Below are 17459 nucleotides of genomic sequence, written 5' to 3'. Positions count from 1 at the left end.
CCAAAAGCTTTAGTTTGCAATCACTGCATTATGTTGTTTGTTATTGCTCAGATTAACAGTTCATTCTACACTCTAACATAGGCTACTGAATGTACCAGATCTTTCCTTTATATGCCTGGAAAACAAATGGGGAGGGGTTCATATGTACAGAAGGGGTTGTGATTCTTATACACTGAAAAAGTGCATCTAATAAAAAGGCAGCTCACTCTTCATACTTCATACATGATAATTATTTGTCCTGTTTTCTGCACAATTGTGCCATATTCCCAGTGTCTTTTTCCCTGAAACAATTATTGGCCTCATTCACAAATTGCTTTTTTTTTGTTGACTTTTAAAATTGATGTCTAGATATGTTTTGTATGTGTGTATATATACAAATATATATTTCATCTTATGCAGTATATACAATGCATATACAAGTTTATGCTGTATCTATAAGCCTTTGTTTACACAGTATACTACTCTTTGGTCAAAATTAAACCACTTGGCAAAGAGATGAGTAAAGGCTGACTCACTTACACTGGGTGAAGAACTAGTCAGTCGTCAGACTTCAGAGTATAATAGTTGGCTGCAGTGGTGGTGCTGATCTTTGACCTCATAGTGACTGCTTTGTTTTGGTTCCACTGTGATCATAGTACAGAGCCAAAACAACACAATAACCCAGCACCCCCCTCACCCCACCTGTGCCCCAATTAATTTGTCCCTGTTGACTATTAAAGGTGATTGTTTCTTCTATGTGTCACAGTTCACGCTCCAGTGGTTAGTGGCATTACAATTTATTAGGTACATTTAGGAGGAGGAAGTTAATGCATCAGTTCCAATTAGGTTTTATATAGCCTATAATTAATGAATTGTGTTAGTTGCACTTCACTCCTGTTACTCTTTATATAAAATATGTGTAATAAAAATATGTATAAAAATTGTTGGGTGTTATTATTATTGTTATTTAACAGTGCCTTGTCTCTTTGTATATAGCGGATCTCAACAATGTCCGGTTCTCGGCATACAGGACAGCAATGAAGTTACGACGCCTGCAGAAAGCTCTGTGCTGTGAGTTCATTTCAAATATAATGCTAATTTGTATGTCATGTCAACTCATGGGACTGAGTTTGTTTTTCATAACTGATTAGTTTATTGTTCTTTGTTAACAGAAATCCAGCAGTGGCCAAAGTCTAGCGTAGATATGCTGTTCCAGGCATTAGTAATTCCCAATCTATGATCCATTTCAACCCACCCATAATGTTGTGTTGAACAGGCACCACTGTATGATTTATTCCTTATTCAAAACATCAAAACACAGCTTTTTTTATTCTCCCATTACTGTGTATCTGGATATCAGTGTTTAAAATCAGTGCTGTGGTGGTAAACATCACAATAACATTACTATTGTAAAATAAAATTTTATTATGTTTTTCATTCATTGGTTAGACACAGATACTGGTGTTAAATAGGGGCAGTAATATCCAGGGAATTTCACGGTCAGTACATTGAATCTCCTGTGGGGACATCATGGTAGTAGAAATAACTGAATGTATGGTTCCAGCCGCTAGGAAGCAATGGAAGAAATGTACCTGCCAACTGTTGTATACAAAGGCGTTCTATTTTTGTGCTGAACTGTACACTTTCTTGTGCAGTGGACCTACTAGGGATGACAGCAGCCTGTGAAGCATTTGAACAACATAGTCTGAAACAGAACGAGCAGTTCTTAGACATTATTCAAGTAATCAACTGTCTAACCAGCATCTATGACCGACTGGAGCAACAGCACCGTGGCCTGGTGAATGTACCTCTGTGTGTGGACATGTGTCTGAACTGGTTGCTGAATGTTTATGACACGTAAGTAGGATATCATTTGGCCAGGCCATTAAACAGATCTAGAAGCATAATTTTTACATAGTGATGTTGAAGCTTTTTGTACAGTGTACAGAAATTACATCTGAGAATAACGATTATTAGGAGATTTTACCCTTGTTACAGTGAACAATTGCGTGTCTACATATTCCAGTGACGTGTTTACTCATCATCAGGCTCATTGCAACCAAAGCAGCTTATTTTATAAACTTGATAAACAAATATTAGGAGTCAAGACGATTCAGTGATTTTCCATAGGGATTATGGGGCCCCCAAACCTTACTGGTAGTAAGTTCTCTGATTTCTTCAATAAAAAATTGGGATTAAAATTCACCAGCAGGCCATCAGCAGTCCATTATGTGCTACCATGGGTTCTGAGGATAAACTATCAAAAGTTTACAAAAGGCTTACAAAATATAACTAATTCGTCCCTCAGCCTGGCCCATGTCCCAGTGCTTTTCAAGCTAGCAAAGGTTATGCATTACCCTGTCTCATCACTTGTTCTGCCTACAGTTTTAGAAAATGTTACTGCTACACAGATTTGGCCTTGCTTGTCTTTAGATATTTGATCTCAAACATGCGCATGGGAAGTTAAAGTGCACTTCAGTTCTGCTGCATGATCTGGAACTTACTTAATCAAATTATCACTTCCTCACAAATAAACATGGACAGTTTTGGCCCAAGGAACAGTCAGCCATCAACTGCACAGTGGGGTTTTCCAGTGCATTGCAAAACAGTGCCGTTTCTTAGTGGTTTTGTGTCACTATGTTAGCTATTAACCTGCTCTTAGTGGGTCTGAAAAGGTCCTGAATTGACGAAATTAACATTTTGAAGGGTCTTTGTTTATATCTTTTACACAATTATAAATTTGTAACTTTCTATTTTGTTTTCACAGAGGTAGAACTGGGAAGATCCGGATTTTATCTTTCAAAACTGGAATAATCTCCCTCTGCAAAGCTCACCTTGAGGATAAATACAGATGTATGTAAATACAATAAAAGCAAGCAGAATACAAAAAAATCCCATCCCTGTGTAAATAAGGGTGACCTTTGCATATTTTCTCCTCAGCTGGTGTATGTGCATCACACAGGTTTTTTCTTGTGTTCCCACTAGATTTATTTAGACAGGTGGCTAGTGCCACAGGCTTCTGTGACCAGCGCCGTCTCGGCCTCCTGCTGCACGACTCGATCCAGATCCCCAGGCAGCTGGGCGAGGTGGCGTCATTCGGAGGAAGCAACATCGAGCCCAGCGTGCGCAGCTGCTTTCAGTTTGTAAGTTGTGGCGTTCCTGCACGGCACATCCTACTCACTCTGTTATTTGCCATGGAGACAGGAGCCGCATGTCCCAGAAGCACCCTTTCTGAAGGAAGTGTGCCCGATCAGCCCATTAGTCTCAGAGCCCCTTAGGAAACTATATTTCCTATATATAGCAAGGATGGAAACTAGTAATAACAGAAACCAAGCTTACACAGCCATACTGCATTCTTTTTATTTATGGACTGGTAAATAGATATGTATGCACTCAAGCAGCTATAGATGGTATGGGTAAAAACAGTTCACACCTACATGAGGTTAAACACGTTTAAATAATGGAAGACCAACATGCTGATTAAATACTAGTCCTTAAGCCTGCAGCTTTGTTTAAAGTGTGGGCATATTCTTTATAAATGTAGTAGTTATTAATTTATTTACTGATTGTTTAGGGTGAGGTAAGGTGTTTCAGTTCAGTGTTTTTGGAAGTTTAGGAATTGTTTGAAAGATTGCAAAAAGTCATGTCTGAAATTGTCTGGAATTCAGTCTATTTGTTTATTTCTTTAGAAAAGGTTGTTACAAATTCTATTCGGAAAAGCACAAGTAAAGGAGTAATGGAGGCATGGCCTTAGGTTGATAACAGATATTATTGCTAATCACAATAATTGATATCTCCTGAAGCATTACAGTGTTGCAGTTTGTCTGCTTAGTTTTGTTTTTCCCACTTTAAGCCCTGCCCTCCCCCAAACGTAATGCTTTATTGCATGGAAACTTCAGGGCCCATCTTGATACAGGCTTAGGTTGCTGACACTTCATTCATTCATAAAAAGTAATGAAAGCTCTGAATGTAATAATCAGAATGAACAGGCAAAGTTCTATTAAACTTTACATGGAGTAAAACCCTATCATGAGTGATCCATCCACTACTGATCTATAATAACTCATTCTTTATTCATATTAATATTAATAAATAATAACATTAATATTAATGTTATAGTGTTTTCCAGCAGTTCCAGAAGGTTTTTTATCTCCAATTTTGCTTTGGTGTTTCATATTAGAGAAAAGTGTTTTATGTATTATAATGCCATGATTTAAGTAAGGAAGTGTAATAATGTTTAGCAGTGATGCAGTTTTATGTCCATTTCCTTAGTTTGACATGACTACACCAGTACTTAAAAAGTAGAGGAGTATGGCTACCTTTGTAACTAGTGAAGTACATTCAGTGAATGTAGGTCGGATCTGAGATTATGCAACTCACATTTTCAATTTCACAGCAGTAATATTTATTGCACTAATTCTGCTCGTAGTAATCATTTAGTGAAAATTACATTTTCAGTACATGATGCTACAGTGATGCTTGAAAATGCTAAACAGAAGACTGGTTAATTCTTTTCCCCATGTGTGACCTGAAAGCCTTCTGTCACATCAAACCAATAGTGCTTCTACAACTCATAGGGAAGGGTTAGGATTAGGTCTTTTAACCCTAACCATGCACTTCCTGATGTGTGTGAGTTCAACAAGATTCTGCGTTTTGATACGTTAATCCCATGAGACACTAAGCATACACTCTACATATATGGTTTGGATCTAGCATTTTCTAGATGTTTGTTGGTCCAGCAGGAAGCCTGCATTTGAATCTAAATGAGCAAGAAATTGCTTCATACTGTTATCTTTAATCCAAAATGGGTGTCTTTGGTCACAAAAGTGCCTCGTACAGGATGAACTGATGACGCTTCCATCCTCATATGGTCAGAAGTTAGGGGAAAAAGCATAGTTTTGTCTCCTCTTCTAAATACTGTGTGCGCCCTTGCAAAAAAAAAAAGAAAAAAAAGAAAAGAAAAAAAAAAAAAGACTTGCATTTAATGTTAGCTCCAAGTGAATGTTTCTAGTGGGAGCATTTTATGTATCCTCTGGACACCCCAGAGCTGTTCTAGTATTGTATTTGGAGCCATTTTCAACTTTTCATTGATACATCAGTAGCACACTTAGCAATTAGACTCAAAGCCAGTCAGTAGTATTACACATGTATCTTACATCAGTGCAGATTACATAGTAAGAAAATCTCTAGATCTCTAAAAGAGAAGACTTTTTTTAATTTAAAAAAGCCATGTCACTTGTTAGTTTCAGTCAAGGAAGTCTGTTTCACGTGCAAAAGCATTAGTAAAGGAAGGCAAACCTAAAGCTGCATTTAGAGCATTTAGCTGATGCTTCTGTCCAAAGTGACTTACAATTATGTCCTAATACAATTTGAACAATTGAGGGTTAAGGGCTATGCTCAGGGGTCCAACACTGGCAACTTGGCAGTGATGGGGCTTGAACTGGCAACGTTCTGATAGTGGAATAACTTAACCACTGAGCTAAAAATGCCTGAACAAACTTAGAAATAAACAAAATGGTTTATTTTCAGCCATTCCTTTTCTGTGTGGGTTGTGTTTGTCCAAAGGCAAACAACAAACCGGAGCTGGAGGCCGCAGTCTTCTTGGACTGGATGCGTCTGGAGCCTCAGTCGATGGTCTGGCTCCCTGTACTTCACCGGGTGGCTGCTGCAGAGACAGCCAAGCACCAGGCCAAGTGCAACATCTGCAAGGAGTGTCCCATCATTGGCTTCAGGTACATGCATCTCAAATGCCAAAAACGTGTTGCAATTAAGGCTGCTGAACCAATGTCAGGTTTGGGGCGAGTTCTTTCTGACTCTGACTGAGAGGCTGAGACGTTAAGTGTGAGTTGGATAAATGCGATTCTTGGTATAGGATTGGAATTACAATAATTATTTCACACACACAAAAAAAGGGGTCTCCATGATTTCACAGACATACCTCTACATTTCCAGAGAAATAGGACATTTTGGATAGAGGTTGTTGGTTAGCTGTGAAACCAAAGTGAAGGACTTCTGTCTGAAAAGTTCTGCTTCATTGGGTACAGCTCTGCAGTTTTTACTCCCCTCCCCCCTTTACACACACGCGCGCACACACCACACACACACACACACACACAAAATAAATAAATAGATTAATTCATATATATAAAACTATGCTAAATATATGTATGTTAAATATAAATTTTGATTTTTATTTTTATATATATATATATATATATATATATATATATATATATATATATATATATATATATATATATATATATAGCATTCATATATTTAGCATAGTTTTATATTTAAAACTTTGTGCTGCAACTTTAAGCTATGTATAAATATAAACTTGCAGCACACAGGGTTTCCAGGAAACAGGAGCACTGCAGTTCTACGTGAGTCTTACAGTTACAGTTTCTCCCTGAAATCTTTTTTTTTCTTTTTCTTTTTTTAGTATCCCATCTAAGTGTGACACTTGTGATTATACTTGTGAAGCTTTAACATATTTACTGGCTCTAGGTGGAAAAGAGTGATGTGTTAATTTCCTTTTAAAGCTATGACCTGTTTTGCCCAGTTTATTTTCTAAACCTTCTGCTTGTGGTCAGCTCATTAGTTATGCTGTCAGTTATGAAAGTCCTGTGGAAATCTGTGAAATAATTCTGTGTGCTTTCCAATTTTAAATATAATTTACATATTAAATGTGAATTTTTACTCATTCTTGGTCACCCCTTGCAGATGTAATTGCTTCTGAACATTCTGAAGTGAACTGTACAGAGGCTATATAATGCAGCCCTTTCACTGACCCTTCATTCTTGCATTTAGTGGGGTGTGCAGTATAACACTGATTCAGAAATCTCTTAGTGGGGATGTTAACCTTGTGCTCTTCTGCAGGTACAGAAGCTTAAAGCACTTTAACTATGACATCTGCCAGAGCTGCTTTTTCTCTGGCAGAGTGGCCAAGGGTCACAAGATGCAATATCCCATGGTCGAATATTGCACTCCGGTATGTTTGACCATGCTACTCTCTTCATCACTTTGTGCATAAGTGAACTTTTTGGACATATCTTTGTGGCCTGACTGTGTTTCTAATATTTTTAATAACTTAAATGTTCAGTTCACAATAATTCTGAAATGTATAATGTGAAGAGCAATATATCTATAATTTTGTTGTTGTGTGTGTGTGTCTCGTTATTAGACAACCTCTGGAGAAGATGTGAGAGATTTTGCCAAAGTTCTGAAGAATAAATTCAGGACGAAACGCTATTTTGCCAAGCACCCTCGCATGGGTTACCTTCCTGTGCAGACTATTCTGGAGGGTGATAACATGGAGACGTAAGAGGCTTTTATCATTGCATTTCTCTGTGTCCACAGTTGCTATCAGCTGTGCATGATTTTATTTTGTGTATTTGAGCCTTGTAAAGGATATAATGAACATAGAACCAAACTAACATCAAACTGTTTAAAGTTGTAATGGTTTTTCTTTAAAAAAATAAAATAAAATAAGTAAAATATCCAACCATAATAACTTTTATGATCCTACCTTCACCCATTTCATGCTTAGAACTGGCTGTGCTTAATTTATGTAATTAAGAGTAGCTGGACAGTAGTGTGCCCAAGGATTTTATTTATTTATAATTTTTGTTTGCCATTTCATCCCATCCACACAATGGGCTAACAAATAAAGAACCATATCACTAACTAAGAATTTATTTGTTTAGATTGCTATCTGAATATTACCTTAAGTATCTTCCATATTGATATTTTTAATGAGGCTGATCATTTATTGTAAAGAAACCATAACATGAAATCATGAATTTGAGTGTGTATGTGTGAGAGAGAAGCACTGCCCTTGTTAACCACCAGATTGACTGATTGATTTTTCTCTTGAAGGCCTGTTACACTAATCAATTTCTGGCCTGTTGACCATCCGTGAGTAGTGTTTCACACCAGCACTTTTACATTCACACCAGTACATTTATTAATGCTCTGTTGCATTAAAAGGGAAGATGTTTGATTTGCTTAAGGGTAATGGTAGGACTGTTATAATTAAGACTAGTTTGTTTGCTGTTTATTTCCTGTTCGTGCAAGCCTCTAGTTTAATTACTCTATTTTTACAACATTGGGACAATTTGTTAGACATGCTTAACCTGATTCTGCAATTTTCATTGCCCATCTTCAGATGTTGCCCAAATATTATTAACTTTAGGGTGTGGTTATTACATGGTTTTACATCAGATTACATCAGAGTAATTTTCAAATTGTTTTTTTTTTCTTTTTAAAGGTGGTTCATGTATAATTAAATCATAACCACATATGAGATTTAATGAGATTTTTTTTAGCCTTAAAACTCATTGGACTGTGTTTACATCCAGTGAGAAGCTACAGGGACTATCTTTAGGACTATCTCAGTCTTAAAGATGGCAGGTGGAGTATTATACATAAACCAACAACTTTATTTGGAACTACTTTTCACCTGCTCGTTCACATAATTCTTATAATTAAATAGATAACTATAATTAAATTAGACAATCATGTGTTAGAACACAATGCATAAAAACAAAGCAGACATGGGTGAAGAACTTCATAGCTGTATTTGTAACCAAACTGTTCAATATAAAAACAATTAATAATAGTAATAATTTATCATTGTGCCAATACTTACAATCTGGTTATAATAAACAAACAAACAAAAAAACAAAGTGAAATTTTTTTTTAATTACAAAACAATAAAAAAAAAACTCGATCATGAAAATATCATAAAAATATGATCATGAAATATAAGAATCTAAAAAAGGTAAAAATTAGTCCCGAAAACAATGTATTTCCTTCGATTTACCATTGAGAAGTCATTTTCAGAGTCATGATTTCTGAAAAAGTATATCCAATATGCTGTAGTACACTTTGACAGTGTTTGACAGACTGACTTGAAAAGTCAATCTTAACGATTGCATACATCTGCACAACAGAAATGAAATGTACATTACATTAAATAATAAAGGACAAAACAGAGGTAACAGGCAATACACACATCACAGGTTTGTTGTGACCCCATGTGCCCAGATGCCTAATTTTAGGGTTGATGGTGGCTCGTTAACATTTTGATTTGCTGACCCATTTTATTCTTGCATTTTCCATTCTGTTATTGATAGGCCAGCATCATCGCCACAGCTGTCTCATGATGACACCCACTCCCGCATTGAGCATTATGCCAACAGGTAGGACGTCAGATTTGAAAAAAGAAAGGAACCTTTTTCTTATATTTTTAAACTTAATTTCCATATGGGCAGTTTTCTGCCTGGTGTGATGTGAGCTAATGTATCAAACTTATTTAGAAGCAACACTAGGAAGGTAGGTTGCATAGTTCTTTTATCCATTTAATATAACGATACAAATAAAATTAATTAATGAAGATGCATGTTGCTTAGGCTATGACAACACTTTGCAAGGAAAAAACAAAGAAGTGGATTGTTTGTCTCTATGGAAGTATAGAGTTTTGATCATGTGCCTCATGGTAATAACATTTATTGTTGACGTTCTAGACTATGACTTCAAAGCTTTTTGAGAAAACAAATCTTGTATGTATTTCAGAGGTCTGGTTTATATAAAATGTTTTTCCACAGTATAGTCATTTTAAATTCTACTGTTTAAATGTACTTATTTGCATGTTTGAGTGAGCATTTTATAAATGCATGTACTTTAATTATTTATGGAATTTCATTTTTATTTTGCGATTCCTTTTCTCTATTCCACAGGCTAGCTGAAATGGAAAATCGAAATGGCTCATATGGGAATGAGAATATTTCACCTAATGAGAGCATGTGAGATTTTGCCCTTCTACTGCTTTTTCGTTAATGCTAATAAATGTAAAGAATGCGTGTAATAGTATTAAGTGTGGATATTGACAACTTATTTAATAGCACAAGTTCAGACGCGTTGAATACCTCGCCTTAGAGCTTTGAAAGTATAGTCACTTAGCTCAAGATATTTTAATGTTCTGTTTTCAATTTTATTAATTTAATAAAAAGGCTTGTGCATGTATTTATATATGAAGATTTCAGAGCATCATAGGAAAAAAATGGGCTGAATTTTTATGAACTTCATATACAAAATATTTGTACCGTATATATGTGAATTGTGGGTTTTTTCAGAGGTTGTATTCTTGTCATGGGCTTGTTCTTTGCAGGGATGATGAGCATCTACTGATCCAGCACTACTGCCAGAGCCTTAATCAGGGCTCGCCCCTAAGCCAGCCTCAGAGTCCTGCACAGATCCTTATATCAATGGAGAGTGATGAGAAGGGAGAACTTGAGAGAGTTCTCAACGATCTAGAGCAGGAGAACAGGTTGAGTACCTTCAGGTGCAGGCAGATGTTCTGTGACCTGTTTGCTCTCAGATGTTTTCACAGCTTTTTTTTTTTCCATTCCCCTTTTCCATTATGTCTTGGACATGGTTACAGTCCCACAAATGATTCTGTCCTTCTCAATGTTTCAGGAAGCTACAGGCTGAGTATGATCGACTTAAAAAGGCCCACAACCACAAGGGCCTTTCGCCCCTCCCCTCGCCTCCACAGATGCTGCCAGTGTCGCCCCAAAACCCCCGTGATGCTGAGCTCATTGCCGAGGCAAAACTGCTGAGGCAGCACAAAGGACGCTTGGAGGCCAGAATGCAAATTCTGGAAGACCATAACAAACAGCTGGAGTCTCAGCTTAAACGTCTTAGACAGCTACTGGAGCAGGTGGGTAGGATATTTCTTTAAGATTACTATCTTATTTTTATTATTTACTATAGATAATTCAAATTATTTTGTATTTATTGGCACCAAAAATGTATTCTCTAGAATACATTATATCTTAGCCATATACACTCACAGATTCTTCAATAGAAACATCTACTTTGTACCTACACTGGCTGGCTACTTTCTTAGGTATAATCTCAGGATGTTGGCCAATTCAAGACAGCATAAGCACTGGCACTGTCGTATAGTTGTGATTGAGTTGGTAACAATTTACCAAGTGCAACAAAAAACTTCCTGCAGTTTTTACATGCGTAATTGTCACTGTTAGGCTCTATCAGACAGCAGTCCTGTGGTGACTAAGTGGGCAGAGATGAATGGAGTAGAGGGTGGCTAACAAATTAAGCATGGTGGTCAGTTTTGCTACTTTGAAGATTGTTTGAATATGCAATATGTTGAGTGAATTTAGATTTTTAGGATCATGGTCAGGGTCATAGTCGAGTAAAACAAATTGCATTTTAGACATTTTTGGTAATGTAGAAAGATGGTGTTTTATTTTTGATATGACATAAGTGGGACTTTATTGTAGAATTACATACTTAATTCTGTATCTGTCTACATATGGTTTGCATGCATGGTGTAAACTAATTATTTACAAATAATAGCTATACCTTGGCTACTATAGCATGTATGCACTTTTCAATGTTTGAATAGAAGCATAAAATTATTGAAAATTCTGATGTGAACCTTCACAGTGGGAAAATAATTCTAAACAATAACTGTGGTTGGTTTACTGAGTGCCTTAAAAAGGTAACCAATAAATGCATTTTAACCCTTGGCTGCTTGAGCATAACATTTAGTCAAAAATGTATTAAATAAAAAAATTCCAACTTTATAACCAAATACATAAACAAACCGAATACGTTTCATGTTATTTAACTTGTAATGGATTTAGTAATAAGTATGATTTTATTATACTTAGCAATTTCGAATGTTTGAAATTTCTATATTCCATTACCTTTCCCCTACATCCATAATAACCCATGAAAGAGTTTTAGTCTGGATAAAGAAACATGATTTTCATCCAACTCCTCTTTGTACTGGAAGAGTGGTTCACTCTGGTCTTTCTAAAGGAAACATTGAGGTTATTTTTTATTGATCAATGACACAAGTTATTGCTGACACGTCAGACTTGTGATCAGACTTATCAAACTTGCGGATGGTGTGGCAACTGGCTAGTCGCCTTTCTAAGGACAAGGGTATCTCAGAAGCTGTGATACGTTAGACACTCAATCTCTACTGCTTCAGGATTCACCTCAATCTAAACATGGAATATATGATAGATTGGTGAGTTTGGACTGTCCTGCTTTACATCCCTATTCCTGAGATATGCCTTGTCATCTCCCTGAACATTCATAAGATCAATGTGGATTTGTGGATACCTAGTTCCTGATATTAGTGCCAGATTAATTCCTCTTTGCTCTCCTGATATAACTCTAGCTTTTCTGAACAACACTTTGACTGAGTCCTGGATGGTTTTAGAAACATGCACCTGCCTGATCTCACAATATTTAATAATGCACACAACTATTACCCACAGATACTGCAAATTAATTTACAGCCTGTAAAACCATTTCAGTCTGTTTATATGGAGCCCACTATCTGAATGGTTTATCTGATGATTGAAATGATTTTATTTATTTATTTATTTATTTTACTTGTACTGTAAAATTTTCAAAACGCAACTAGATTCTGAAGCCAAATCACAATAAACTGCAATGGAAAAGCTGAAATACCTCAGACAACCACCCAAGTAAACCTGTGGCCTGCTAAAGAGATGGTTATGTACTTGCTCTAAAATTAAACAAATGGGGAATTTTGTGTGGTTTATTTGCATTTAGGCTAATCAGTTTCTTTAGAGGTAGGCATAGACTAAATATTTAAATAAATTACAAATTAAATACACAATTAAACACATTGCTTATTGTTGACTATAATTAAGTGGTTTCCTTAATGATCTTTTGTGGTTCAGGATTTATGAGAGTAGAAAGATAGCACAGACAAATCAGCAACAGGCTAACCAAATTATTGAACATAAAATTGTGTTAAAATGAAATTTAAAAACATGCGGAGCTGCCCTACAGTTTAGTTTGGTTGATTTGTTATTTTGATTGTTGATTATTTTTTCAGCATTCCTTTAGATTTCATATTCATGTGTTTTGTTTTGGTTTTTTTTGTTTGGTTTTTTGTTTTTTTTAACACACACCATTTAACTATATTTTGTTTTCTTGCCACTTTTAAAGGCCATTTTTGCAGAGCACAGATTTCCGAGCTCTACCTTGAATCAGAATTTTTCTTTGTTGTGCCAATGAACTTTAATTTTCCAATTCCATAATGGCTCAACATGTCTTTTTTTACTTTCAAAGAGTTTGGTAGATTTGAGTTTGTACTTATGTAATCAGAGGTTAAGGGGCTTGCACTGTGGTGCCATGTGAGGTCACACGACGGGCATGTTTTATGTTGCTGTAGCAATCTTCCAAGGTTTTCCTCTCCCCAGTGGGGAGCATCTTTGTCTGCTGTTTGTCTTGCAATTATTTTGGTTCTTTATGAAATGTCTTAAAATGTATGAAGGTGTGTGGTTGAGAATGATTGATTGTGTGAATGCCTATTTTTCTGCTATTTATATGCTTCAGGAGAAAAACAGGCACTTTCTATGAAACATACGACTACAAAATATAAATATATATATATTTTGGATGTACTTGTAAATGTTGGTTCAAAAAGTGTTTTTTAAATGCGGATCTCTTATGAATATAGCTACTAGGGCTTATGGTTTTGAGAAATATCAGACATTATACTACCTCTGGCATAATCAGACTGATCTGATTCTTTGGACTTATGTTCTTATGCTGACTTCTGAACAGTATAATTAGTGTATATATATATAATATATATATATATATATATATATTATATATATATATATATATATATATATATATATATATATAAAAAATCACACACACACACACACACACACACACACACACACACACAGTAATAAGACCATATTTATCTCCAAGAACTTGTCCTCATTTCCCCAAGGGGAAATGATGAGGGCACAATGAAACCAACAATCAGGGCCATTGTTTAACTCCTAATTTCTATATTTTTTTTGTTCATTTTCTTTACTGTCACTGTCGCTTACATGAGAGTAACCCCCCCCCCCCCCCAAAAAAAAGAGGAAAGTACCAAATGCTAAACACTGCACCTCGCCCCTTGCCTAATTTTTCTGGTTCCTTTTTACCTATGTCCTAGCCACAGACTGAGTCCAAGGTGAATGGCACTACCCTGTCCTCTCCTTCTACTGCCTCCCAGAGATCTGACACCAGCCTGGCCTCATTGCGTGTGGCTGCAAGCCAAACCACAGAGACTATGGGTAAATCTCCCTAACAATTTAACTCTGAAGTTGTAGCAATGCTGGGATTATTCACTAAGATTTAACTGAAGTAATTGAAGTTGAATTTCAAAAGATTCACAAAGTATTAGACCATTAAAGAATGTTAAATCTTAAATCATAAAAATAAATATATTAAGTATTCTATAAGTAATTTATGCATGCAGTACATAGAATGGGTTTGCACCAGTCCAAACTTTGTTATACCTGATCAGGAGGACCTATGCTTCACTATACAGTACATGTCCTTGGATAGTGAAATAAATTATAATATTTTCTATACTTCCAAGGCAAATTTGCATTTCAAAGAAAAATTATATATATATTGTAGAAATATATTTTCTTATTATACCTATACTGTCTAAAGTAAAAGCAAAATGATTCAGGCCCTTTTATATGACTGTTTTTGGATGGGTTTGAATTAATTGTGCAAAATAACATGGCTATTGTTATAAACCCAGGCTGGTCTCAAGAAAGAACTTCCATGCAAAATTTTGTGAATTATTAATGCTTAGTTTTTTGTTGTCGTTTTTCTGCCAAAAAGGAAGCTATTTGTTGAATATGGTGACAAAGAAAATTTTTTTTTATGATGGTCTTCCATTTATTTGACTTTACTGTAGATTTCACATATAATTTAAAGGTTAAATTATTGGCTACTTACAAAACAAGACACTGGGCTTCCAAAAATGGTCTGGTAGCAGCATGCAAAGCTTTGTACAGATTGTGAGAATGACAAAGGGACTTTTTATTATTTGTATGAACATGTAATATCATGGGACAAAGCTGTAAAAAAACAAACCAAAAATAAATTTAAAAAAAACACTGAAAATTATCATGTGCAAGACAAACAAAATGTTCAGATCATGTTATCATCCCATACTGCAGAGCATCCAATAGTACAAATTCTGTTGGTTTTCCAACTTTAATATTTCAGGATTGCCTCTTTTTAAAAGAATTGTACACCAGATATGTCTATTACATTGTAACAAATACCAAGGGAACAATATCACCTTTTTGGCAGAAATTGCTGCATTGTAGTGTTTTTGTTGTTTTATGTCAAACTGCATGCAGACAGGTACATGTTTGCCACTTGTTTTATGGTTTTTGGTGCTATAATATTTTTTTTGCAATTTCATAACCATTGTACCATTAGCTGACATACTGTAAATGTATAATTGTAACCTTTTGTTACAATGGGGTGATATGGACATGCACTGATACTGGTAATTTTGATATCAGACTGATTAATTGCACCATTAAATACCATTAGAATTTTAAATTACTTAATTGCTTTATCTCCGTTCCTCTTTGTGTGTGCTTGACATCAAATCAACATAACCCCTTATAGTCAATTGACCTCATATGACTTCATAATACAGGATACTGTTGGATGCTACATAAATAAACTTGTTTCTAATAAACATTGGTACATAATTTTACCCTAGACCTCCCTTTTGATGTCTGGTGACAGTCAAATACATGAAACACTTTTTCCATACGCTGACCTCTGTGGCACATGGGTTTATTACAGATCAATTATAATACCTGGTATACTGTTTCTCTCCATCCCAATTCCATAGAATTCAGTGGCAAATCATCATGCATTATGAAACTTTGTCAGAAACTTGGGTTAGTTCTGAATGTGAGCATTGGCTTAGCTTTTATCTAAGCTTCAATTTGTTCTCATTCTCTGGTTGGCATAAATTTTATAGTGAAGATTCTCTATGGAAAGGGATGTATAGATTAAAAGTATTCAGGATTTGATTAAAATGAAAATGGCATCTATTTAATGTGGCATTGTTCTAAAATTTACAGGTCAACATGTGAAACATTTTGAACCCAAAAGAGAGACAACTCATTCAAAATCAACATCATCACTTCTCTATTATACAGCATATTTATAATTGGGTAATATAGTGGGATTCTATGAGAGAAGCTTCTGCTGGAAAAGGAAGTGTGTCCATTTTCCAAGGAGTCAGGTGAAAGAAATAAGAATTTTCTTCAGAAATATTCCTTGACAATGGTTCCTATGAATCACATGCTTGTCCTACCCAGCATCCATTATACTTCAGTCATGTAGATTTCATTTTTCACTGCAGTTTTCATTACAATTAAGCTTAAAATCACAAGGACAAATTCATGCAGGTGTTCTGATTCTTAATGTCTTACCACTGTCTTTTTAGCCAAGATTTATAATCTAACAAATTCAGCACAATCTCACATTTATGAAGAAACATTAGTATCAGATAGCATCTTTTATCAAAATGCTCGCATGAATGTAATAGATTCATTGTGTGGTATGTACAGGGATGTTCACAAGATCTATGGCAGTGTTGCTGTCTCTAAAAACAATGTGTATGCTGCTGAACAGGTAGCAAACAAATAAAATGCATTTATCTTCGGAGAAAAATCCAATAAATGAAAACAGCAAACAATAAATGAAAACTTAAATTTAAAACCTCAAAATGTTTAATATTGAGAAAGATGTATTTTAAATCGGAGTAAAATCATGTCTGGTCTTTCATAAATTATATTTGCTCCAAATAATGGCCACCACCACTTCCAGGATGGCTGGATAACAAACATTTTATATATAGTATATTAATATATCCATATGTAGTCATTTTTTACAGGGTCTACAACTACGTGTTCAAAGGATGGTAACACTGGCTGAACAAGCAGAGGAACCGAAGAAAAAACTTTGAATGTATGCAATAAGATGGAAATGCCGCTGTCAATTAAATTTTGTTACTTTTTAAATCCTTGATGCTCAAATAAGAATTATTTGAAAGCATCACAGGACTGAGTTCACAGAGAGCACAGTAAACATTCTGTATATTTTACTGAATATAATAGTGATTTCTGAAGTCCACACAAACACATTTCCTTCATCCTGTTTGCTAGCTGACTAGTTTTGATCATGTAGGCCTATGTGACCAGTGTTGATTTGGTTTAGCAATGGATTCATAAAAAGTCGGTATGCAAACATAACTTTGAGTTAAACCATTAGCCCAAATTACACAAAATAACTCATAAAGCATAGTTGTATAAGTTTTAAAGCTGAGACCTTTTGCTCACAGCTTGGTCCCCCACTTTCAATATCTGTTCTGTGCCCCAGAGTGGTAAGGTTTTAAATTAACAATTGGCTAACAATTCTGACTCAATAGATAGATTTTTTTTTTTTTGCATTATGAATGGGTGTTGCCATTACTTCCATTACAATTCCAGCCTCAGGGGAAAATTTTAATGGGGGGCATCTGATGTTTCAACTAAATCTAGCAGGAAAAGTAAGGCACTCTG

At 35.4% G+C, this 17459-nt stretch overlaps 1 protein-coding gene across 17 annotated transcripts in view; it reads left to right on the top strand.

Moving 5' to 3' along the window:
• Positions 1 to 17459, top strand: part of dmd (dystrophin) — a 112073-nt gene that overhangs the window by 90029 nt on the left and 4585 nt on the right. For 7 of the 17 annotated variants that reach the window (XM_035534646.2, XM_035534638.2, XM_035534637.2 and 4 more), the window contains 13 exons: positions 976 to 1050; positions 1635 to 1836; positions 2747 to 2832; positions 2965 to 3122; positions 5545 to 5711; positions 6862 to 6973; positions 7166 to 7302; positions 7861 to 7899; positions 9120 to 9185; positions 9723 to 9788; positions 10154 to 10312; positions 10462 to 10705; positions 14021 to 14141. In XM_035534646.2, coding sequence (XP_035390539.2) covers positions 976 to 1050; positions 1635 to 1836; positions 2747 to 2832; positions 2965 to 3122; positions 5545 to 5711; positions 6862 to 6973; positions 7166 to 7302; positions 7861 to 7899; positions 9120 to 9185; positions 9723 to 9788; positions 10154 to 10312; positions 10462 to 10705; positions 14021 to 14141 — 1632 coding nt within the window. Of the gene's footprint in view, positions 1 to 975; positions 1051 to 1634; positions 1837 to 2746; positions 2833 to 2964; positions 3123 to 5544; positions 5712 to 6861; positions 6974 to 7165; positions 7303 to 7860; positions 7900 to 9119; positions 9186 to 9722; positions 9789 to 10153; positions 10313 to 10461; positions 10706 to 14020; positions 14142 to 15974; positions 16920 to 17459 lie in introns of those variants that run through there. The other 10 variants (XR_004776988.2, XR_004776987.2, XM_035534641.2 and 7 more) reach the window with 6 other exon arrangements.

Source organism: Electrophorus electricus, chromosome 18, assembly GCF_041902795.1.
Source record: "Electrophorus electricus isolate QZ-2024a chromosome 18, ASM4190279v1, whole genome shotgun sequence".
Classification (NCBI taxonomy): Eukaryota; Metazoa; Chordata; class Actinopteri; order Gymnotiformes; family Gymnotidae; genus Electrophorus; species Electrophorus electricus.
This window is presented reverse-complemented; position numbering and strand designations above follow the sequence as displayed.